This window comes from Pelmatolapia mariae, linkage group LG7 (genome assembly GCF_036321145.2).
Source record: "Pelmatolapia mariae isolate MD_Pm_ZW linkage group LG7, Pm_UMD_F_2, whole genome shotgun sequence".
Taxonomy (NCBI): domain Eukaryota; kingdom Metazoa; phylum Chordata; class Actinopteri; order Cichliformes; family Cichlidae; genus Pelmatolapia; species Pelmatolapia mariae.
Window position 1 is genome coordinate 13098626 of NC_086233.1, and position 23875 is coordinate 13122500.

The 23875-nt window shown below is 37.8% G+C and overlaps 2 protein-coding genes across 4 annotated transcripts in view; both read right to left on the reverse strand.

Annotated features, from left to right (window-relative positions):
- Positions 1-3955: 3955 nt before the first annotated feature.
- LOC134631966 (SEC14-like protein 2) lies at positions 3956-16300 on the reverse strand. The gene is made up of 12 exons (XM_063480542.1): positions 16201-16300; positions 15521-15596; positions 9409-9452; positions 8461-8523; positions 8125-8313; positions 7950-8045; positions 7809-7869; positions 7642-7725; positions 6264-6370; positions 6031-6170; positions 5715-5884; positions 3956-4610 (listed from the first exon to the last, which is right to left on the reverse strand). The coding sequence occupies exons 1-12, from the start codon at positions 16252-16254 to the stop codon at positions 4480-4482; spliced, it is 1215 nt and encodes a 404-aa protein (XP_063336612.1). The 5' UTR covers positions 16255-16300; the 3' UTR covers positions 3956-4479.
- A 1316-nt stretch (positions 16301-17616) lies between these two features.
- zfyve16 (zinc finger, FYVE domain containing 16) overlaps positions 17617-23875 on the reverse strand; it is a 38358-nt gene continuing 32099 nt past the window's right edge. For 2 of the 3 annotated variants that reach the window (XM_063477956.1, XM_063477955.1), the window contains one exon: positions 17617-23611. In XM_063477956.1, the coding sequence (XP_063334026.1) occupies positions 23435-23611 (177 nt within the window). In that variant the 3' untranslated portion in view covers positions 17617-23434. The remainder of the gene's footprint in view (positions 23612-23875) is intronic. The other variant, XR_010094304.1, reaches the window with a different exon arrangement.

Below are 23875 nucleotides of genomic sequence, written 5' to 3' on the forward strand. Positions count from 1 at the left end.
AGAGAGAGCAGTGGCGGTTGAGGATTATTGGGCGAAATATATAATGGTAAAGTAACAGGATAATTGATTACGGTGGTCAGGTCTGTTCAGAGATGCAGATTTGGACAGGATATTTATAATGTAGTGATGATACGTTGTTGTAATGGGTGTATATCTTATGCTGAATGTAAGTATGGTGAAGTGTCTAGGGAGACCTTGTGTGGAAAACGGTGCAGCTTTTGACGGGGTTTTCGGTGTGTTGAACGGGTGACATTTGGGATTGGTTAAGATTTGTGAGGTTGCTGTTTTTATTTTAATAGAAGGAGTTTTAATAAACATGGACATGTCGAAAAGGGCCCATAGTTTTTGTAGTAGTGCACTTAGAAAAAACCTGTCAGGTGATTTTGTTTTGTACTTTGATGAGCTAATAAGCAGCTCTCTTTTTCTCATTTTTTGTTCTGAAGCAGGCCTGGAAGAGGGTGAGCAGCGCTGACAAAATTCTCGGGAGAACAAAAGGTAAGGTGGGCTTTTCAGATTGTAATTGGCTGAAGAGGAGTCCATCGTGGGGACCTGATTGGCTGTGAGTCTCTGTCTAAAAGGATTGTAGCGATTCAATCCAGACAAAAGCCTAAAGGACTATTTTCCTAAAAAGGACAACGAAATAAAACAAATGATTGAGCTCATTTTGCTGATGTGGAGTATCTGATTATTTGGAGGCTCGATATCAGCAAACATCATGTGTGAATGCGTGTGAGTGAATGTGAGTGACTGGACCAAAGAGGGGATGAATGAATGTGGACAAACAGTTTACCATGCCAGGAAGAGAAATGGGATGCTTTGTTTTGCTTTTGTCATAAGCAGGACAAGGGGGAGACTTAATTCGGGGGATGCTGACTTTTGAGTTGCTTTGAGGGAATTTCTGCTTTACTGACTGGGGTTAGATTCGTATTATGCTGATATTTCTGCTGCTATTTTTTATAATGTATTTGTTTGATGATTGTGCTGTTTTGGGGTTTCTTTCTTATAACACAGATTGGATCATAAAGGGGGAGAGTTGGTTATGAAATGTAAAGTACAGGTTTTTGTTTCCAGGAAGTTCCAAGGATCCAGACTTTGCATGAAGCAAGGAGTTTGAGAAGATTTGACATAATGATTAGATTGATTTTATTCCTTAAACACAGGTTTTTAGGGCAAAATACCTGGGAGGAGGATGGCTGTAGTGTTTGAGTGTTTAGAGAGATGATATGACTAACCTTTTTTCCCTTTAATTTCTTAAGCCTGGGTGATGCATTTTGAGTTTTATTTGGACACACATGTGAAGTCCAAATAAAAAGGGGGATTTAATTTGAAATGGGTTTTAGGATGAGTTTATAATTATGGGGTTTTTTGTGATAATTTAGATATGGTAAAACTGAGGCAGGAATTGTTATTTTTATGTCTAAGCTGAAGGAGTAAAATGAACTGAATTCTGTTCAGAAGATAAAGGGTGTCCATAAGAAGTTGTACACCAAACTTAAAGGGAAACTGTGGGAATAACAATAATAACGGGGAAGATTAGTGAAATTTTGATGAGCAGAAATGTGTGATTTCTTTTGATTTGTAGAATAAGTTGTTATAATGTAGGCTTTAGAAACAGATATTAAATAGATTTATTTCTAGGGTAGAGGAGAGCTTTTTATGAGGATGTTAAAAGTGTCACTGACCCAAAGGAATAGCATTGAAGATTACATACATAGAAATGATTTCATACACATTGCATTTTGTGCTTATTAAAGAAATGTTGCTCAAGTCAATAACTGAAGGTCAGAAGCTTTGTTTGGCGCGATGTCCAAGCAATTTATTGTGCAAGATGACAGAGCATGGAAGGCCGCACACGCTTACAGACATATAGAGTCCATAACCACACATGACAGTATTGATTCCAGGCCAAAGGCCTCAAATCCATTTAGCCTCTGTTTGAATAGGAGTTTTGCCTGTAACTAAACTGTGTGACATGTAAAATATTGAGATAACACATGCGGCCCTACATGAGTCTTGTTACATAAAATGCAGTTACAGAATAACAAATGCTTGGTGAAGTTTTTGTCTTAAAATAGAAGTAAATGGGGAAAGCTTATATATTTTGGTTAAGTATGATAAAGTAAAAATTAGAATGTATGACATGGGGTTGTCTGGTCCGCTAAGTCACAGAATGCCAAGAGAGGGTCAGAGTGGGAAAAGTGATCCTAATGTATATGACGTCATGGGTGGATAGGGAAGCAGATGAATGGGCCAAGGAGTGACCCAACATAATGTATGGCGACCTCTGGTGGTCCAGAGGTCGAGAGAGGGAATTGAGAGGAGTAGAAATATTTTCCTGCTATTATTTGCTGCTATTTTTATAATCATCATTACCATTTCATTATTAATAGTGATGTTGCATTTAGATGCATTCAGATGTTCAAATATATTGGTATTATATAAGTCTTTATTCTAGGTCCAAGAAGAACCACTTTAAATTGTTGAGTTGAATCTATAATTTAAAGGTTTTTGAATGTTTTTATATTCTTACACATAGTCTTCAGTGGGTGACAGGCGGAGTTGCAGGCTGACAGGAAACACGTCTGCAGGGCATGCTTCTGCAGAAGCGAAACTGAAACCAGAGTCTAAGTGCAAGTTAAGAGCAGGTTATTTTTTATGCATTTATCGCTGATTAAGCTTTAAGTAGTTGTATTGGATTGGAACATTTGTTTTATACATTTTACATATAAGTCAAGATCGGCACACACATAGTTTCAGTTGTGCTGGCCTTCTGTCTAGTGGAAAGGTTAAGGTCTAGCTGGGGAGCTGAGAGGTGAAACAAAGTGCAAGCAGAGGCTGACACATACACACACACACATCGTAGATAGACTCAGTTATATAGGTAAAAGTTAATCTTATGTTTTGCTTGCAACTGCAAAAATTGTGCGTGCATATGTGACTGTTTGATGAAGAAGCAGGTGCAGGATGTTCTAGAGACAAGCGACAGCGAAGGCGAGCGTCCGGGGACAACAGGAAGGCACCTGGATGGAGACGAGACGATGTTCTTTTTAAACTATGTTAAAAGTCATTGTGGTTTTGGTTTCTGCCTGGCAACAGAAAGGGGGGCTGTACTGTTTCACCCCTATAAATATTGGGTTCTGACAATTGTAAGGGAGTTCAACACTGAATCTGTACAGTGTTGGCTCCACGCTGCGTGTATTCATTAAAATGCCGTCTAATTGCACCCGGCCGGATCAGTGGTCATTATTTTGGTCTACCTCCTCAATTCCTGAACCCAACACTATAAAGAGACAAATATGGCAACAAAAACATGATGTTGGGGGCCTTTTAAAACTTAAGGCCTTTTGTCTCATATCCATCCCAAACTGACGCACTTATACAAAGCACTTATATTATATTTCACAAAGCACGTATATATTAACATCTTACTAATATATTACCATATTAATTACAAAAATTACTAGAACACAGTAAATCTTTACAAATGTGGTCCTTCAGTATTAAATGATGAGCTTGTACAGTTAATTGTGGTTCTGGTTTGAAATGCTGTATAAATCAAACATTTCTTTTTGTCACTGTTGTTCTGAATGGTTCTTCTTTGCAGTGGAAAACAATGGCTACATTACACCATGGGCAAACCAACCCTGTTATTTCTGTCAATTTGTTTAATATTTCCCTTAATAATACTGTATATACCACTCAATACTAGCTAAAGCTACCACTAAAAGATGCTGAATTAAACCTTCAGAAGTCTGTGAAAAGCTCTCTAATTAAAGTAGCTCATCTGTTACATTAACTACAAGCCTTAAGAAGCCAAACACACCTAACAGTGATTAATTATAATGTGTACAGTGTCCTAAATGTATGTGTAAATACATGTTCATATGTTATCTCATGATTTAGCGTTTGATTGAGAAATATATATTGATTGATGATTTAGAAATTTTGTTTAACTTCCCTCACAAGCTTAACTCACAGACTACATATAGATGAATTTTGTGATCAAAATGGGGCTGAACCCCCCCCCAAGATCTAAAAGGGGGTAGATACCAAAAACAGAGCTAAAAATGAATCACATGTATACAAAAACATCTCCAAATACATGATAATCTTGGTCTGACTGGTGATGTTGTTAATGACATGTGTTCACAGACTTTTTTTTTTTTTTGCTGATTCAAAGTGACCAGTAAAATCAGCTATCATGGGTTGTTTAGCAGTTAGTCAGGTAAACTCCAAGTTTTAATCAGTGAAAAGTTCTATAAAGATAAAGAAAGCTGCAGATTCAGCTGTGACTCCCCCAAATTCAGGCTGGTTTTAAGTCACTTCGTAATAAAATTACAACAAATGTATGCATGTGTGTATCATGAATTCATACATACTGAACACAGTGGAAGAAGTGGAGGTAATTTAGCCCCGATGGGATGACATAGCTAACTAGTAACAAAGATCAGAACTGTGTCCTCTCAGCTGTGGATGTCCTCACTGTAGCCTTCCATCACCACTGCTGCGTGAACATTGCATCAGAACATCTGCCGGTGGAATAACTTCAACCTTGTATCTCACTTTCTTGGACTGAAGGATGCTGTAGCTGTTATCAAAACACAGCACATCTGCACAAAGCAAAGGATACAGTCACTAACAGCTAAGAAAAGCTAGCATCCTGTAAACACATAAAATATTTTATTGATCCCACAAGGGAAATCACCGCGTTACAGCTACACTTCTAAATCACTCTAAAATCTTTTATACCTGATTTTTAAAATCAAAACAAAATCTATAAATGTGACAGGTTGTGTTTTAATAAGAATTTTGTTGATTCTGAATATGTGAACACCCTATAGCATCCAAAGAAGAGCTTTGGATGCTGGCTGCCTTTTGCTACATTCTCTGTCCAGATGATCCCTCACTGCTTTCACATAAAGGTCATACTGGATTAGCGAGAGCCTTCACTGTATTATGACTGTAAGACACTCACTATTGTACCTCTGTCCTGATATCGATGACAATTTAAACCAAAATTTCACATCTGGAGTCATCACTACATAACATTTATTGGCACTTGATTTTCAGTCCAGTTTTTATGTAATTTGGTATACCTCAACTTCTCATCTGCTGTAGGTAATTTTTTGAGGCCTGCCACATTTTCTTTTGTCCTCCACTTGACAGTTTCCTCACATTTTCTAAGGACCCACTGCATACCATGTTGAGATATGCCAAGTTTTTGGTCAATAGCTCTTTGGGAATCACCTTGTTAGTGCAAAAGTACTATTGTATGCCTATTAAACTGTTATCTTTGGTGGTTTGAAAGGCAGTCTGACATTTAGCTAAGGAAAAGGGAATAAATGATGGGCTTTGTGTTTTTACAACAGGCTGCTAGTAACAAGGTACGTAAAGTTACAATTTAAAATTGAATTTAAGTTATCCGTTATGTCCCGTGAGTTAGGAGCCTTGAATATGCTTAAATGATTCACATGTCAATTGTTAAAGTGCCTCAACAAACAAACAAAAAGGATTCCTATATAAACGGTCTTTGACTAGAGTTTGAAAGATCTTCAGAAAGCTGGAGGACTGTTGCTCAAGTCCACTTAAAGAAAAAATAACAAGAAAGTCTGGCGCCTTGGAAGCAAAATGAAAGGAGCAATTTTCATTGTTACAGACTAATTCTGCAGACATTACTGCAAAAGTACCTGTACACACAGCTGTGAATTACTTACAGACTCCGGGCTCAGGACAGGTGAGACAGCTATCTTCAGGGACCAAGTGTGCATTGTAGCGCTCGCTGGGCAGAACTTGCTGCATTTCAGCTATCTTCTGTTGGCTGCCCTCTTTAGTCCTCTTGTACACTCCAAACCCAATATCTGCTCCATCACTGGCAAACTGCCACCTGACAAGCAATAATGAATTCATCATGAGTGGCAGTTTTAGTATTTTTTTTATTTTATTTTAAAGTCTATATCACTAAATCACCACAAACACACACTACAAGTCAGTGATTCAGAGTTCTCAGAACACAGAATAAACCTGCTGTACCTCAGGAGGCTGCTGGCTGCAGGAACCTCATACTCCAGCTGGATGACAGAGCCACGGCTGATGGTCACACTTTTGTTATACTGAACCTTCACTGAATCCTGCACATAGTAGGACTTGGGAACTGTACCACCAAAATTGATCTGCAACCACAATACACAAAAACACGCATCACTTTAGTCTCCAATTTTAGAGGAACAGCATTGTATTTAATCAGTCTTTCCCTCTGCTCTCACCATGGTTCTGCAGCGGGGATCTCCATCAGGGTCAGTCAGAGTTCCTCCATACACCACTGGAAGCTGATCTGGGTCAATATGTTCACGTAGCACTTCTTGCCAGTTACCTGTAAACACAATATTGTAATTTAAAACTTTTTAGTTTAATAAGACTGCTTTTTTCATGACCTTAGTTCCTTTATAGGTTGACATTCATGTAGATGAAAAGAGTAAAATTATAAACTCTAAATAGTAAATATAAGAAAGACTGCATATTGACCATAGGGGTCAGGTGCAATGTGTGCCAGGTAGCACAGAAGCCCTGGTGGATCGATCCCCAGCTACCAAGATTGGGGCATGGGATGTCAACTCTCTGGTGGGGAAGGAGCCCACCAGAGATTCGTACCAGCTCATCCTCATGAGATATAGTTGGGTTCACCTCAACGCACGGCTTGGGCTCTAGAACCAGTCTCCTGGAGCCGGGCTGGACTCTGTGTTAGTCTAGAGTTGCCCTGGGTGAGAGGCATAATTGGGAGGAATGGCCTCCTGGATCTGAACCCAAGCTGTGTTTTATTGTTGGATTTCTGTGCAAACCACAGTTTGTCCAAAACAAACACCATGTTTTAACATAAGTTAAAACATGGTGGTCCACATGGCACCAGGAAACTCTAGGCAGTAGGTCGATGATCGATTTTATAATTGTATCACCAGACCTGCGGCCAAATGTTCTGGACACTTGGGTAAAGAGAAGGGCTCGAGTTGTCAACTCAAGCCCTTCTCTGGACAGACCTGGCATGCCTAAACGTATAGGCCCCGGTGCACGAGATCTTCAACACACACCTCCAGCAGAGCTTCAAAAGCATTATGAGTCAGAATAGACCATGTCCACTGCCAAAGTCGCTGCACCGTGCTGTGGCCGTAATGTGGTTCGTGGTCGTGAAACACCGGACCAGCTCTATATCCTCTCAAGGCTACTTGAGGGTGCATGAGAGTTTGCCCAACTAGTCTACATGTGATTTATGGACTTGGAGAAAGCAGTCCCTCGGAATGTCCTGTGAGAGGTGCATTGGGAGGAGTATGGGGTGTCTGGCACATTGCTACGGGTCATTCAGTCCTTATAGAAACATTGCAAGAGCTTGGTCCGCATAGCCGGCGATAAGTCGGACTCGTTCATGATGATCTCCGCCAGGGCTGCCCTTTGTCATCAATTCTGTTTGTAATTTTTATGGACAGAATTTCTAGACGTAGCCAAGTAATGGAAGACTTTCACATGGGTGGTCTCAGAATCCCATCTCTGCTTTTTGCAAGTACTTTGTTTATGCATTGTTACTTCAGCATGCTAATGTTAGCATCAAGATCAAGTAAAGACTCAGAGAACACTGGGATAAAGTTGTCTTACTTCCCAAAACAATGATCTTGCGCCGTGTTTCCTCGCACAGAAAGTGTTTGATCAGGTTGTAGGCCACAGGAAACATTTTGGGCGCTGCAGCAAAAGATACAAATTATCAACCAAAATTCTGAAACAGAACGTGGAAATCAAATATGCAGACAAATGGTCTTATGTACCTTTGATGAGAAACACCCTCTTCAAGCCTTCAGGATAGTTGTCTTCAAACATGGTGAGGATCTACATGGCCGAAAGCAGTAATTACACATAGATGTTTCGTGTGTATGAGTGGGTGATTGTTACAAAAGCTGATAACAAACCTCTCCATAGGTCTCAATAGCAGGTTTCCAAATGTGCTTCAATCCAAGTCCTTCACAGTCATAGATTAGAGTGATGGATTCAATGTACTTCCCCAACTGAGAGAGAGACACAGTAACATTAGAAGAGACTAGCAGAGAGGAGTGGAAAGGGAAGAACAGAGAACTCCTGGCTGACCTTTTCAGACTGTTTTTGACATTCCTGCCGTAGCATCTCTGTGTTTTGGATCTTAGTCTTCAGGAAGTCCTGTTTGGTGGCTGACATCAGCAGACCTTTAGGATCCAGAGGGCCAATCACATCGTACCAGACTGGACTTCCCTCACGGTCATAGCCACACATCCCTCCAGATACATACTTCTCAATCACCTGAGAGATGGATTCATAAAGGAAAAAAATGTGACCTTCAAAAACTACAGAGTCCGAAAGACTGCTCATTTAACAACAGTCCCCTTCATCCTCAGTTCAGACTACTTTTTCACAAATATTAGCTAAAAAGAAAATGCAGTAGGTTACCTCTGGAGGTTTCCAGTCAGATAGGATGGTGTCTACTTTCATCTGTTCCCTAAACACCACATGCTGCAGAGGTCGAAGACAACAAGGCCGGAAAAGTTAAAGACTAAAGCTTACAAAAACCAGGCAAACACAGAGTAATGTGTATCCCCACAACCGCTCCAGCTGTCAAAGACACTCCATAGCTATTATTCTAGAAATGATTTCATGTTTTGAAATGGAAGAAGCTTTTTTCATGCTTTTCTTTATTTTCTGTTTCATATATACAGTATATACTGTTACAATGGTTGGCTGCTTATATTAAATATGTCCAGAATTTCAGACAAAGAGTCCATTAAGTAACCTCTGTGAGCCCAATGCTCTGCCCTCAGACTGTTCTAAACATTCTGCTTTCACTAAGTTTTTCCACTCTTGGATTTGTTTGATGTCAGTGAGAGCAGATTTCACTAATATGATCATCTCAACTACACAGCTCTGTTTGTGTATTTCATAAGCCCAATTCACCTGTGCCTTTATCACTTTATCACTCAGCCAATCACAATGAGGATTATTTTAGGCTGTGAATCCTGAAAAGATATATAGCTGGAAATACGTGCACTAGGTTCCCTAAAACTATAGGCATAAAGTCTGATCCATTAATTCCATGAATTTACTTTACTATACATTGTCCTATATTACTTTGTCCTTGAACATGAAAAGAGTCACTAACTAAATTCCCTAGAAAGAGGGCCACAAATCAAACACTGGATTAATCTTTAACATTGCGCTGTGTTATATAAACTCGTCATATGCGTTTTATGTAATATCTAAAAAGTAAATACAGTTTTAATGGATTTAATACATTTAGTACAGAGATTTGAAAAGCAGCACCAGGTAGAAATACGTGTTAGGTGTTAGTTGGGTACTTGAAGAGCAAACAGGCTCTCACTGTCTGAACAACACAGAGCTTACCTTCCTGATCATGCTTTCAGCTTTGTGAACATTGAAGCTACGGGCTGAAAAAAAGAAAAGAAAGAAATCCCACATCAGACACATATACAATCAAACTGACAACGCCACTTCTGTAACACTGAAATGCCAGGTTACTGTGAGACACTATGAGAAGACACCATCTTCTGGGAAAATAAAATACCTATTTTAACTAAGAACAAAGAAAATACATTTCTTCCTTTATAGTTTTGTTTTTTCTTCTTTTTTTTTTTAAATTTGGTTTGTGGTTGCCAGTTTATTACTTTTTAAATGGAAAACTATAGGACACCTGAAAAGAAATCTTTCTTTCTTCCCCCTCCCCCTTTTTCTCAAACATCTCAACAAATCACCACCAAAAGAGAAAGAAAAAAATGTTTCCAAAAAGAATCCTTAAAAAGTTAGCCATGATACTATCCAAGCAATATTAAACATTTTAATACAAATAATTAGCCCTTTAAGTAGATTGATCATGATTGCATACAGAAGAGGAAAGTAAACTTAAAAGACCATCAACAATATCTGATGATCATAAAACAGAAACCTTATGATACTTTTTACTTTTTTTACTTTTTTCTCTTTTTACTCAAGCAAAGAGACTGGCCAAGGTTAACCCTAAGTGCAAATATTGAACTGCAGACACAGAGACCCCCGTTTATCTGAGTCCCTCTGAACTATGGACCTTTAAACAGCTGAGTGAACAGACAGAGCCCTGCATTATTGATCAGAGCATAAATCACCTAAGTCACTGATTCAAAATGCCGTAACAGTATCTCCAACCAAGAAAACACTGTTTCTGAGCGTTTGTGCTCTCTGTACAGAAAGATCTGAAATAGTCAGAGCTGACTACTGCTAGAAAATTAAAAAGTGTCTTCTTTCAAACATTTTACCCTATTATTAGCTTCAACAGGGAAATTATGTAATTGGTGTTGTGTGTCTTTTAGTTAGTTTCTTTGTCAGATTATTTTAAAAATTATAATAAAAAAAGGCTTGAATAACAATGTGACTTTTGGACGCAATCCTAATCAACAAATTCACCAAAGATTTATTTACCATTTTTGAAATACATATCAAATTGAAATAAGCAAAATTGTGAGACATTTTCTTGAGGTTGTCAAGAACATATCACAGGCTTTCAGATCCAGATGTTCTCCTGGATCCAGGGAATCAATTCATGCGTGGCGTGGAGTGAGGGAATTTAGACCTTGATGGTAATATGCAGTGTCAGACTGCTGTTGTTGTAGAACTGTTCTGGTTTCTGTTGGAGCATCGTCCAGTACCCATGTACACATGTACAATGGGTGCTGTAGTTGGTGAAAGGTGAAAACAACAAACGAGCATTCTAATCTGTGTCTAACTTTCTAAACCAGATCACCCAGACTGTAATCTGTTCTTCACTCGAACCATACCTTAAACTAATCAGTCAAACTCTAATGTATAGTCTGATGTGTTCTTCCACATGGTAGCATCATGGAGTGAATGCACTGACCAGCTGACATGATACTTTTACTGCAGTTTACAATTTGACAAAACTAAAGCTAGTGTCAAGTCTCAAAATGATTAGAAACTATGCCAGATTCTTGTAGGGACTGCTCTCAAAGCTCTACCTATTTCATGATACTTCATAAAGATTTAGAACTCAGTTTGACTTTTGTGTTGTTAAATACAGGAAGACAAAAAATATCACAGTCTTTTTAAAAATCACCAGGACAACTTAATTAAATTGTAGCTCAGCTGAAACAGCAGTAGTCAGTGCTTTGAAGCTTACTCTTGATCAAGCTTGGAGACCAAGACCAAGTCTGGTTTTGCACAGAAGAAAACAAACATTTACACTGAGAATGGCATTGACTCCAGGTTCAAACTCTTTAAACTGTCAGACAAAAGTGATAGGTAAGAAATCAATGATTAACTTAAAGATGACTAAGGCTTTCATAAATAACCTGATTAAAAAAAAACAAAGGGCATTGTTGTTACTACACCGCATTTTAGTAGAGAGTGTTATGCCATATATGCAACTTTATATCTCACATAAAAATAGTATATCGCAACTTTTTTGGAAGGTAAGCTTATCTAACTAAATGCTAAAACATTACATAAGACAACAGGTCACATGTAAAGATGGCAGCCAGTAGGTCATTAGCCTAGCGGAAAGAGAGGCAACAGATGGCGTGACTGAGCTCACAGGTTACATGAACAAATCTAATAAAAGAATGTTTCATATACAAAAAAATAAAACTTTCCTCCTGTGGTTTGTTTTTTTTTGGGGGGGGGGGCTGTTTCCCTGAATGCATCATAATGCATCATCCTGCTCTGGTTCAAGTATGGAATATATGGTGAACCTGTAGGACAGGTTTTGAAGCAGACACAGAACAGATGCAAGTACTCTTTTGACTACTTGCAGGACAGTTAATTACTGATTTCTTGTCTTTACATCATCGTATACCAACTAAAACACAGGATTTTGAGAAAACTGAGCAGCAGAAAACTCAAGCTGAGATTTTTCACTGTCACCAGCTTGGTGTTTAAACTCAGTCATGATTAAAGTTGAGTGGATCTTACTGAGAAACGGAGGGACACTGCAAGCCCAATGGTCAGTTTCACAGTGCTTTATCCTCCCTTTGAACTAAAAGTAAACATCATGATGTGTTCAGTAAGCCTTGAAATTAGCCACTGAAACCATAAACTGTTCAACAAACTGTTTACTGAGGTCACAGATCACAAGAGTTGATGGGTCAATAGCTTAGACTTCTTTGAGTCTGACTCAGTAATGGCTCACTGCTGGCCATTAGAAAGAGTCCAGGTTTATCCATGGCCATATTTTATATATAGCATGTAGCCTGTCTGTGCTAAGAAGCTGGAGGAGACATGTTCTATCGGAAAGTCTTTTCAAGTTTGAGCATCATGTTTCAGTTAAAGAGTGCAACAGTGAGCAGTGAGTCTTTACCAGCTTTTATCAGTACAAGAAATTTAAAATGCAGTTCTGTTAAAAACACAAGTGTCTTCGGGACAACATGTTTCATGTCTGTTTTTCTGGGCAGTTTTTCCCTCTTGAGCTGCATGGAATGGAGGGTAAACAAAAGAGTGACATTTGTAGCTACAGCATGTAAATGCACTTCATTTTAATACATGTTTTCCATCAGATTACAGGAAATAAAACATTTCAGTCTTTGATACAGACTGAACCCATGCTTCAAACATGTAGGTTAAAAAGGTTTTTTGTTTTCTGTCTGTCTTGTTTTGCTTTTTTGGGTAGTTTATACCTATACATTGGGAGTATGTGAGCAGGTTTAAATATCTTTTATTACACGTGCCATGCAGTTAATCCCGATTTAACTACAAATCAGACAATATGCTACATCTATCAGCTGTTTAATCTAAACATTAGTAGGCAAAAGAACATGTAAACTTTTTATTCCCCAAAAATGTCAGATTAAGATGAATCAGATGGGAAACATCTGAGCACTTGTTCAACAACAAAATAATTCCCTCTGTAATTTCATCCTAATTAGGTAGTAGTTTTTTCACATTTGGTATTATGTTCATTTGACAGTTCTTTATGATCTTAGTTTCTGTGCTTTATCACTGAAGTAAATGCTTAATAATTAATTAATTTAGTATTTAGAAGTATACAAACGTTTACATTAATTCTGCAGTGCTTCTTGGTGTGTGGGTACCAGGAGCTACAGGCTGTTTAACACATGGAACAAGTTACTCATCAACAGAAACTAATGTCACATGCAAACCACAGAATAATATGTCAGATTAGAAGTTTTCAGAGTGAATGCAGAGTGAATGAGGTCAAATTTCAGGTTGAATTTTACATCAATCTGAAATTTAGATTCAAAATGTAGAAACAGAAAATGTGAAAATTAACAGTTTGGGTCATATTTATTTCAGTCAATCAACTGCAATGTACAAAAAAAATCAAAATGATTATATGTGCCATATGTGAAAACTGCACATATGGCACATTTTCATTGACTATTCATGCAAAAAAAATACATTCATAATTTATCCTGATACATTTCTATGATAGAAGGGTCCTCTTTTGTTTGAGCCACCACTAACCATGATTCAGTAATATTAATTTGACAGGTTATTCGATAAACTGACTTTCCAAAGAATGGAAAGTCAGTTAATGCAGCCAGAAAAGGTTGTTTTTTAAAAAAAACAATGTTTTCTGATGTATATCAGCTCTTCCTGCAGCTGCTCTGCTTGTATGGAAAGAATAGATGGGAATAAAAATCGTCACCATTCATTAAACCTTAATAACTGGAAACACAAGCTAGCATAATAAAACTGAAGTTACTTCTAATTTCTGATTTATTATACTTTACATAATCAGTTGCGATAACTGAATTTACTCGAGTACTGTATGAGGTAGGTATATTTCCACATTTAAATTATGTTTACTTCATTTACTCCACTTCCTTTATATAAAATCTTTAATTGTTTTTTGTATGTTAGTAAACTTCCTTCCAAGTATAAGCCCATGTGAAAATACTATGTTTCTTTATCTCCAGCCAGGTTTGATTTCTTTTTAGGTCTCACTGGACCCTTAAACACAGCATCAGATAGAATGCAATTCCAATGCTATTCAGAGAAAGGGAGGCCTTCTCCCTCATTCTAAGCTCACATGTTTAATGCATTACCCAATGACTTTTATTTCACTGGCAGTGGAAATTAACAAGAAGACTGATTTAAAACCACCTTATTAAAAGTCTGGAGTCCTTATACCACACACTTCAGATTCAGATCGTTTAGTAAAATGACACAATAAACTTACTACGTAAAACGTTTTGCCCCTCTTGTTGTGTTAGAGGCATGAAATTTAATATAATGCAGTACTCCCTCCCCCCCCAAAAAAGAAAAGAAAAACTCAAATTTGTAGGCAATAATAGATAATCAACATGAATGCATAGGTTATATTTATGAGATCAGTCCCTTGAAAGAAGTATTCTGCCGATACTGAACCCTCCAGCTTTGGTATGCCTACACTCTTGCACTGAAACTGGATTTAGTTTCATGTTCGGAACAGGTTTGTTTGTTTATTCCTACTCAACTGCTTTAAATATCAGAGTTTACCAGAGACTGAAGGTAGCCTCAGGCATTATAAGGCTGCCAGTATACTTGTAGAGTATACTGGCAGCCTTGAAAAGTTCGTGGTATACCACAAGCTTTCATTCTGTGCAAAAATATCCCGTTACTGAAATCTTCTAATTTATAGCATTATTAGTTATTTAGCCTCTATATGAGGGTATATAGCTGCCACAAGTACTGATACAGGAAATCTTTAATATGTCACCCAATAGTCCTTACAATACAACAGGTCTGCGTAGCAGAAAATCATCTGTTCGCTCACTGTTACAGCAGAGAACAGACGCAAACACAATGCTCTGGCCTCTGTTACGCTGGGCCATCTGATATGTGCTGTTTATATTCATTAAGCCATTTGAAATCAGATTTTTCCTTTGTTGATTTTTGAAACATTTTACTTTGTTATTTAATAAATAATTTCATATTTGCATCCGACTTCATCCTTATTTTATTTGAGTCAATTTACTTTGGTTTACGTTTCGTTTTTAACTTTTATTGACCCTCGTACCTTTCCACTTATTTTGTTATATGTTTGTTGTGTTTCACTCAACGTTAAGTATCTTATCTTTCTTATCTTAAGATAGTTACAGCTTCTCAACACACCTGAACAGTAAGAATGCACACTTCATATCAGGGTTGGAGTCTGATAAGTAATTGGATTGACAAAGTCATTCTTGTAGTAGGGCAGAAGAATAAATTAACAGTAAGTGGCAATATTTAAGCACTTTCATTGAAATATTTGTAAATACACAGAACACTAACATATATGAAATATGTGTCAAAGTAAAACAGATTCATTCTTTAAAAGAGAGACTGGCATACATTTAGTGTACTGAATCGAAGATCTCTCCTTTCCACGTGATTTTTTGTTGTTAATTGTCACTCATCTTTTCCAGCTGGTTCTGTTTTTTTACATTCTTCTTTAGTCACTCTAGACTTGGGTGATTGTTGCTATAAATAGGTGGCTTCAGTGTGTGTTGTACATAAATGCAAGTCTCACCTCTGAGCCAGCGCAGGAGGTAGTGATCATGCTGCGCAGGCAAGCTTGGAAGGATGTCCTGAATCCTCTCCCGAAACTGGAAGTGAGAGAACCAGAGAGAAGACAAAGTTATTTTATTATTTAAGGAACAGTTTTACATTTGCAGAATTAGACTTGGTCGCTTTATTGCAAAGTAAGAGAGGTTTGATACCACTCTCATGTCTGTACATAACAGTGTGCAATCACAGGCAATCAAATATATGTTGGTCATACAAATATATGAAACTACAACCAGGAGATACCTAGTTTATAATAAAGACTGTTAATGGCCCAAAAAGTACTAACTTGGCCTCATCAGTTCAAGCTACAAAATGATTTTTTAAATTTATTTGTAGTTTCAATTTATTCAAAAAGAGAATAGTTAAACTTTCCTCCAGGCTTAACCCACCACCCTAAATTTATGTTACAAGACAAGACATTAACATAAAGTGGTGTGTTTCGTTGTGTGGAAAAATAGATACATCTCAGTAAACTCACAGGATAACATCAACCAATTTTGATGAGACCAAAGACCAATGTCAATGAGTTACTGCATATGACACTACCTGAAGCCCACAGATACAACAATTTGATAGATAAGAACAATTAAACCATTCAACTGAACATATATATCTGCATAACGTTAATTGTAAATGTCTTACCTCGGCTAAAATCTCAGCCTGCTTTGGGCTCAGGTCTCCTATTCGTCCACTCATCTCTGTGATCTTGTGTGTTTAATGGAAGCAGCCTATGTGAATGAACAGCACTTGGGGAAAATTGAGATAGAATAGTAAAAAAGCCACACCCCCTCACACACACCGACCCACCCCTACACAGAGATCTGCCCACACACTACACACTCACACAAATAGGTGGACTTTCATCTTTTAGCTTAAAGATCTGTTTATATTTTGTCACCTTGTGAAACCTGATTACAGGTGAGGCATTCAAAAAGGCTCACATTACTGCACAATGAGCAACCCCCAAATAATCCTATCACTTAATTATACAGGGCATGCCCATTTATCAGTGTAATCCTTTTAATGTTGCTACTTTGATTTGCTTCATACACTGCTGGGTAGCTTGTACATTTCCCCCAGGGATCAATAAAATTTGATAATACGCCATAATGTTTTTAATGATAATCATTAAAAATTATACAAACGTAAAGTAATGCAATAAAAGTAACAGAGATAAAATGCTTTTATTCTATAGCTACCTTCAAGCAAAAGTGCAAAAAACCCCACCAGTTTAAGTCTAGTGCAGACTGAATGCGCTTTTATTCTATTAACCAAGTCTGCCTTTTTTGTTGTTGTTATTTGGCATGTGTTATGTCATCGGACAGTATTGTCTCATTTATACTGTGTAGTTTTATGTGATCTATAAATGTAATTTGGGAGTTTTGCTAAAATGCTTTAGATTTTGTTGACCATCACATTGTGCTCAATCGACTGAGATACTGGGTGTACAGGGGTTTGGCTTTTGCAGTGGTTTTATTTATCTGAATGACCCTTTTCTGTGGCTGCTTCTAAGTAAAGCTCCTCTTCCACTTCTCCCTATGGTGTACCTCAAGGTTCTGTTTTGAGGCCTTAAAGGTCTCTGTTATATCTGAATCTCTTCAGCTGATACTTGCTTGTTTGTTCTCAACTGAATGAAGAGAAAACAGAAGTCATTGTTTTTTCCCCTGACAGATTTGTGGGCAGGGATGGCATGACTAATAGGGAGAGTCGGGTGGATACCCGATAAACTAGTTCACTTTCACCTCTCTTTTGGGCCAGTTCAGTAAGGCCCGTAAGTGCAACTCTTCTAAGTGCTCACTTATCACACCATTGCTAATTAAGTTACACCAAATCCCCATTAACTTTGGAGTTCACTTTAATATTGGGGCTTTGAATTTTAGAGCTTTGTATAGACATGCACCAGTGTACATCGGAAAACTTTTACATATATACATCCCCAGCATATGATCAGGGCCTGCTGGCTGTGCAGCATACAACAGTGGCGAGTCTGTGGGCCTGACTCTGTGAAGCAAGTGGAAACTCCAGTTAAATATTTTTACTTTCAGAAAGATAACAGGCAGGTTGAGTTTTATTTTTTCATAAAATTCTTTTATTCTTTAAATACACAGGCTATTCAGAAACTGGTTAGGATGCAGACCGCAGGGTCCTCAAAAAGTAAAGCTGGTCTTATGAATAAATGGATGATTTACAAAAACTTACGTCAAATCAATCAATACTTCTCATTTTCACACAGTGGAAGGTTGTTTTAACGACCCGAGAGAGAAAGAAATTTGAATAATTTGCCTCCCAAAATATTTCTCAAAATGGACATGTTCTCGTCCCAAAATCCAAAGCTATTAGGCTTTGGACTGTGGAAGGAGAACATGTCCATTTTGTAATGGAGGGGAAAAAAGGTGGACTTTGTAAAAATCAATACGTTTTACATAAACCACTGCCGGACGTTTCAGAGATGTTTGCACAGCAGTATAAACGGCACAATTTCCCCTCATACCCGCTTTCTACATCAGAATCAAAACTCACATTTTTCCTTTTTCAAACTACTCAATAACAACAACAACAATAATAATGATGATAATAGTGGTAATGGTAATAATAACAACTTTAGATAATCCACCATAAAGAACAAAAGCGGCTTTAGGTGGAAAAGAGTAAGTCTTTGTGAGCTCCTGATTAAAGTGTGGTTGGTGTTTAGTAAAGGACCTTAAATACAGATTCAATATAAATACAGATTCAGACTCAGCTTACTCAGTCCACTGAACACATTTCATTTGCATAGGTTTTTTACAGGTCAGATTTATAGCCAATCTAAATCTTTGGACAGCCTTTTATGTTAGCAGAAAATATCATCTGCAGATTAGGTGTACATAAATGCAGTTTTCAGGCAATAGATCACGGCCTCTCCAAAGGGTGAGAGATTTCTACTGAAGCTAGAAAGCCTCCCAATTTAACATTCAGTCATTGCATGCATGGCTAAAAATCAACACAGTCAGTTACGGCAGACCTTTCTAGTGTTTAATAAACATATCTCACATGGAGAAGTTAATCAACAACTCACAGATTTCAGTGATTAAAAAAAACTGTATATAAACCTTCATACATCTAGAAGACTGCAATCAACCTGGAGGTTTACAAGTCTTTACACGAGTATTCATAATAACCCAGTTGTTGCTAAGAATTAGAGCACGACTTGCAGAAGAGTTCATAACTAAGCTCAGTATTCAGATTTTTACCAAAAACATTCATGTCAAACGAAAGCGCTTCATGTATTTTGAGATTAGATATTTCCACCTTCTAACAATTAATTCACTTCTTGATTTGTTTCTCCTCTCAAACAGCTTGCTACACAAACTGCAGAATTAATGTAGCCAACCTTCTATCAAAAATATTAACTTTTTTTTCTTTTATACCAACATTTCAAAAATAACTTTTAATATTTAAAAAAATGCACAAGGTTTGATACAATCTCTATGTATACAGGATATCATCTATACATTTGGAAAAAAAAAGTCCTGACTGAAAAGTGAGATGAGATGTGACACAATGCACTTTGCCCTAAAAAAACAAAACAAAAAAAACAAACAAACTCACACCTAGCTTTAGACAAATGGAGGCTGCAAAACACTGCTACAAGCAGTGGACACAAAAGTGAATGCATTTTACAGGGACATAACCTCTGTGTACTCTGAGTTTCAGGAGCGTTTATTATTCCCACTCATAAGAGATAACTGCCAGTTTGGATCCAGAAATATCATTACCAAAAAAAGAAAATTAAAAAAAAAAAGGTTTGGTTTGACAGATGCCTGAAGGCAATCTGTCAAACCAAACCTTTTTTTTTCTAACATCAGCACACATCAGTGTTTTTTTCTAACACATCAGCACACTGATATTTATAAAGTGCCTAAAGCTGTTATAAAGACATTAAATAATGCTAAAATATGAACCCAGTATAAAACAGCTCCTACTCCAATCAATAAACTGAGGAAATTAGCTTTTTTTGTCCTTCTGGACAAAACCTGGATGAGAAGATTGATACCACTCTTACATTTGTGTGTTAATTTTAAACTAAAGCCACAAAGCTGCTAGATGAGACTTGCATTTAGACTGGAAACCACCGTCGTGTCTCAGTTCTTGGCTACTTGTATGATAGAAAAGGACCACCAAACAAGATTCAGCCAGCAGGAGGCTGTAATCATCAGCACTGATGATAGTGGCTTTGCTAGCTTACTAGCTAACAGCAGCAAACAGCAAATTGTCCATATGGGTGGTCAGAGGCAGAACAAGTTTAGAACATGCAGTAGCTCGCGGGACAACCGGGGTCCAACATTCAGAATGTCATTTCACTTAAGAGCAGAACGTGACATGTCCATTTGAGAATTAATCAGTCCAAACTTACATACTAGACAAGTCAGTATGTAGTAGTAGTTTTAGTACTACATGAAGTGAACTAATATTATGAACGAAATTGAGACCAAGCATAGGAATTATTTATCTTAAAAGAAATAGTCAATAGAGAATTAGCTCTGAAAAGTTGGGCCAATAACAACACTTAAAAATAATAATTTGGCTGATAATTAAAATGTTATTGTTCTGCCTTTTCTGCAACAGAAACCAAAGTCTTCATTAGAACAAAATAACCAGTTGTTTCAGCATCTTGTAGTCGGCACAGAATTAAGGTGACAATACTTGAGTGTGTCACTGCTACTGTTACCTGTCACTGAATGTGTCAGTCAATGGCAGCCATTAAGTCTGATGTTAGCTGGTAAAGACAATTAGCTGCTCTATCCATGTAAACAGACTAAAAACCAACCACCAATTAACTCAATTAACTCCAGTGGTTTTCATCCTTCTTTCTAAACATCAAACAAAATATACAGGATAATTTGTAAGCTTTGATGGTTCTTGAAGGCTGAATGAGGCCAGGCTACACAGTTTCACCCGTTTCTACCCGTCACACTGAACTAAGCTAAGCTAATTTGTGAACATAGACTATATAAAAGATAGAGGTAGCCTCTGGGCTTGTAAAGTGGAGCCAATGTGGAAGAGCTTTAACTCTGAATTTCTATAAATGGCCAACAGGAGGCGACCAAACTGAATAGCAATAGTTTCAGTCTGATCAATCCATCACGCCTCACATCCAATTCAAAAACACTACAATGCTCACAATGAAAACAGGTACCTTCAGTCCCACATAACCAACTGGTGACATTACTGTGGCCAATTCCATCGTTTATATACAATCTGTGTTAGTGACTTGATAATAGTGCAATCAATCTTCTCATCTGAAAGAATCACCTTCATTTTTTTAAATAACTAGTAAAAGTTGTGAGATGAACTGAATGAAAGAGTTCTCATTAGCTGTGCAAAAACAACATTTAACTGAGACTGAAGCAGATAACGTAAAACATCTTAAAGAAGAAAATAATCATTAGTATTTTGAGTTTGATCTGGCAAGAAGTCATCAACACTGAAAGAGCATCTCTGTGAAAAACAGGAGTGATTTTTTTGTATTAACTCCCCTGACTGGACATTTTAATCCAGAAGCAGAGTGTGTACAATTAATATAGCATCCTCTTTGTTACATTTACACCTCCTTCTGAGAAATAAAAACTGTCGGGATTGACATCATCTTTTCTTTTGTAAGATCTCAGTGTGAAATGAAACCTCAGTGTGAAGATGGATGATCAAATAATAATGGAAACATTTTAAGACAAACATACTATTGGATCAATTTTGGTGCCAGCAGGATGATGGAAACAGAAACTAAAGCTCTGAGAAGAGCTACACCTGCAAGCTCAGTAATGAGCAGCTTTAACGTCAGCTACTCACCAAGAAAGACAAATTCAACTACAAGAGAATATTTTAACCCCTCACCTCCACCAGTTGTAATACTATTATCCAAATAGTTCTGTAGTTTCATCAAGGTCAGTAGGTCAACACTCTTAATCCTGCAGAAATATACCTGTCATATGTTCACTTTTTAGGAATAAAAAAACATTTGTAAAGTTCCAGACGCAAACTTCAGCCATGTTACTGACACACACTGGGCCTCATGCAGGAAAGACTCACTCCCACAGGTTTGTTTCCATCACTCTCATTGCCTGTAAGGAAAGTGTGGCCTTATAATTACGAATTATAATTGACAGAATAAATAAATCCTTGATTATTGCTGCTGTTGTACAATCTGGGCTCAGAGAAATGTTTTTCAGATGCTTTCAGCTGAGAGGATTACGAAGTGTCATCTAGACACGGCCAAACATCTGGGCAGCTCAGTTGGGCTAACCGTTTGCACTGGTGAGGCTGCCTCCCCTGAATGAGTTGTATCCTGCACTTTTGTCGTGTGAAATTCATGTATATTCTAGACCTGTCGTTTAATGTAGTGCACAGTCTTTGCTTTTATCCACATTGGAATGTGTTTCTTTGACTTGGATACATCTTCATTGGATTTTTTGTCATAATGGCTGTCGTTTTTCTGACATTTTATTGGCGAATATAAGATCGGTAACTTGTACACGTTATTCACTGTCAGCTTGTTAGGTTGTTGTGCATCAACGGTTAGTTGTTGTGTAACACTTAACTGACAACAAATAAAGCAGAACAAGTAACAAAGCATGACAGGTCTAGATGTCAATTAAACCAGTGATTCTGTCACACAAAATGAACACACTTAAGCATTATGTGAAAACTCAATAATTGTTAACAGTGGATATAATGTCAAATATAATTTAAATGAAAAACAAATAAATAAATGAAAAACGGGGAGAGTCGTGAGAGAACCAGAGTGTTTTAGTAGGCAGCTGGGAAATAACTGGGAGTTGTTTTTAACATAAAGCTAAAATTAGCATCACTGGTCCATGCCATGCTGGTTGGGAGATTGTTGCTGCAAACGGGGCAGGGAGCAGCAGTGGATGTGTGTGCACCAAGAGACCTGCATAGCAGTTACATTGTGAGTGGAAGAGAGCTGAAGCCTCTGCTATCCAACTGTTACTTGTTGCAGAAAGCAGACTCAACTGAGGAGGAAAGAAAACAAAAAAAACAAAAAACCCAGACCCTGAGCAATATAGACATAAAGGCGATTGTTAATCCTCCCTGTAGATAGACCTTGTTGATCAAACACTCTACTTTTCTTAGCTCGAGTTGAGTTAAACCGGGAGAAACTCTGGGCACGTGGGTAGGCGTCCTTTAGAGCAGTGCACTGTAATGAAGTTTGCCTTTTAATGATAATTTATAAAAACTAAACCAAACTTGGAATTTAAATCAAATATCATTCATCAGCCCAGCCCCAGGACATAGTTACAAAAAAGTTTCCTGCAGAAGGCCCATTGTTTTCCTGTGCAGTATCATCACAACCATCATGCCAAATGAGAGCATAGTACCTTGAGAGAAAGTGAGCCCTGTGATGTCTGCATTTAGAACAAGCCAGCTATGTATGTCAAGTAGCTCTACAGTAGCACCTGATCACCTGTCTACGCTCAGTAATGTCCCTACTTTTAATGTAAAAATAATGAGAGCCACTTCCATAGTGTCTGTAGGAAACATTCACTGAGGTACTCCACACTGACGGAGGCCAGCAGGGAGTCTGGAAGGCAGAGCAGAGGAAAGCGCTTTGAATAGTTTGGTTGCTTTTGGTCATGTTGTCATATTTCTTGTTTAGTGTTTGGCTTCTTGTATTAAAGCAGCTTTGGTGAAGATGAAACACTCAAAAGTACAATGGCTTCTTAACAGAAAACCATCATCCAATCATTGATCCCTCTAAATCACAAACCTCAGAGTGGAAATGTTGTTCTTCCTGTGTGGGTGGCTGCTGCTCCAGCTGGAAACAAAGCTGCTGAAGCTGCAGCTTTGTTTTTGTTTTTTTGCCTCCAAAACTTTGAGTGTGTCATGGTCTACATGCGCATTCAATGGCATGTGTGATATAGAACATGAACTCCATGTCCATGGCAGTCTGTGGCACACTTGCACTCTCCCCATGGATGACAGGGATCAGAGCGCTGTCCATCTCATTCATGTAGCGCTGTGGGAGAAGACTGCCTTTGGAGCCAGCCTGGTACTCCACCTGAGAAAAAACAGTAAAGAAATATTCAACACGCTTTAAGTGCTCAACACAATAAATCCAAATAGGGCTGTCACAATACCAGATGTTCACTTCACGATTACTGTGGTCAAAAAACTTCCCAAAACCTATTATTAGGGGTGCAACGATACACAAAATTCACGGTGCGGTTCGGTACTTTTTTCGATACAAAAAAATGCTCATGCCTTTTTAAATTTGTCATTTATTAAAATTATAAATATATATCTTAACTCAAAAGGACAGTTT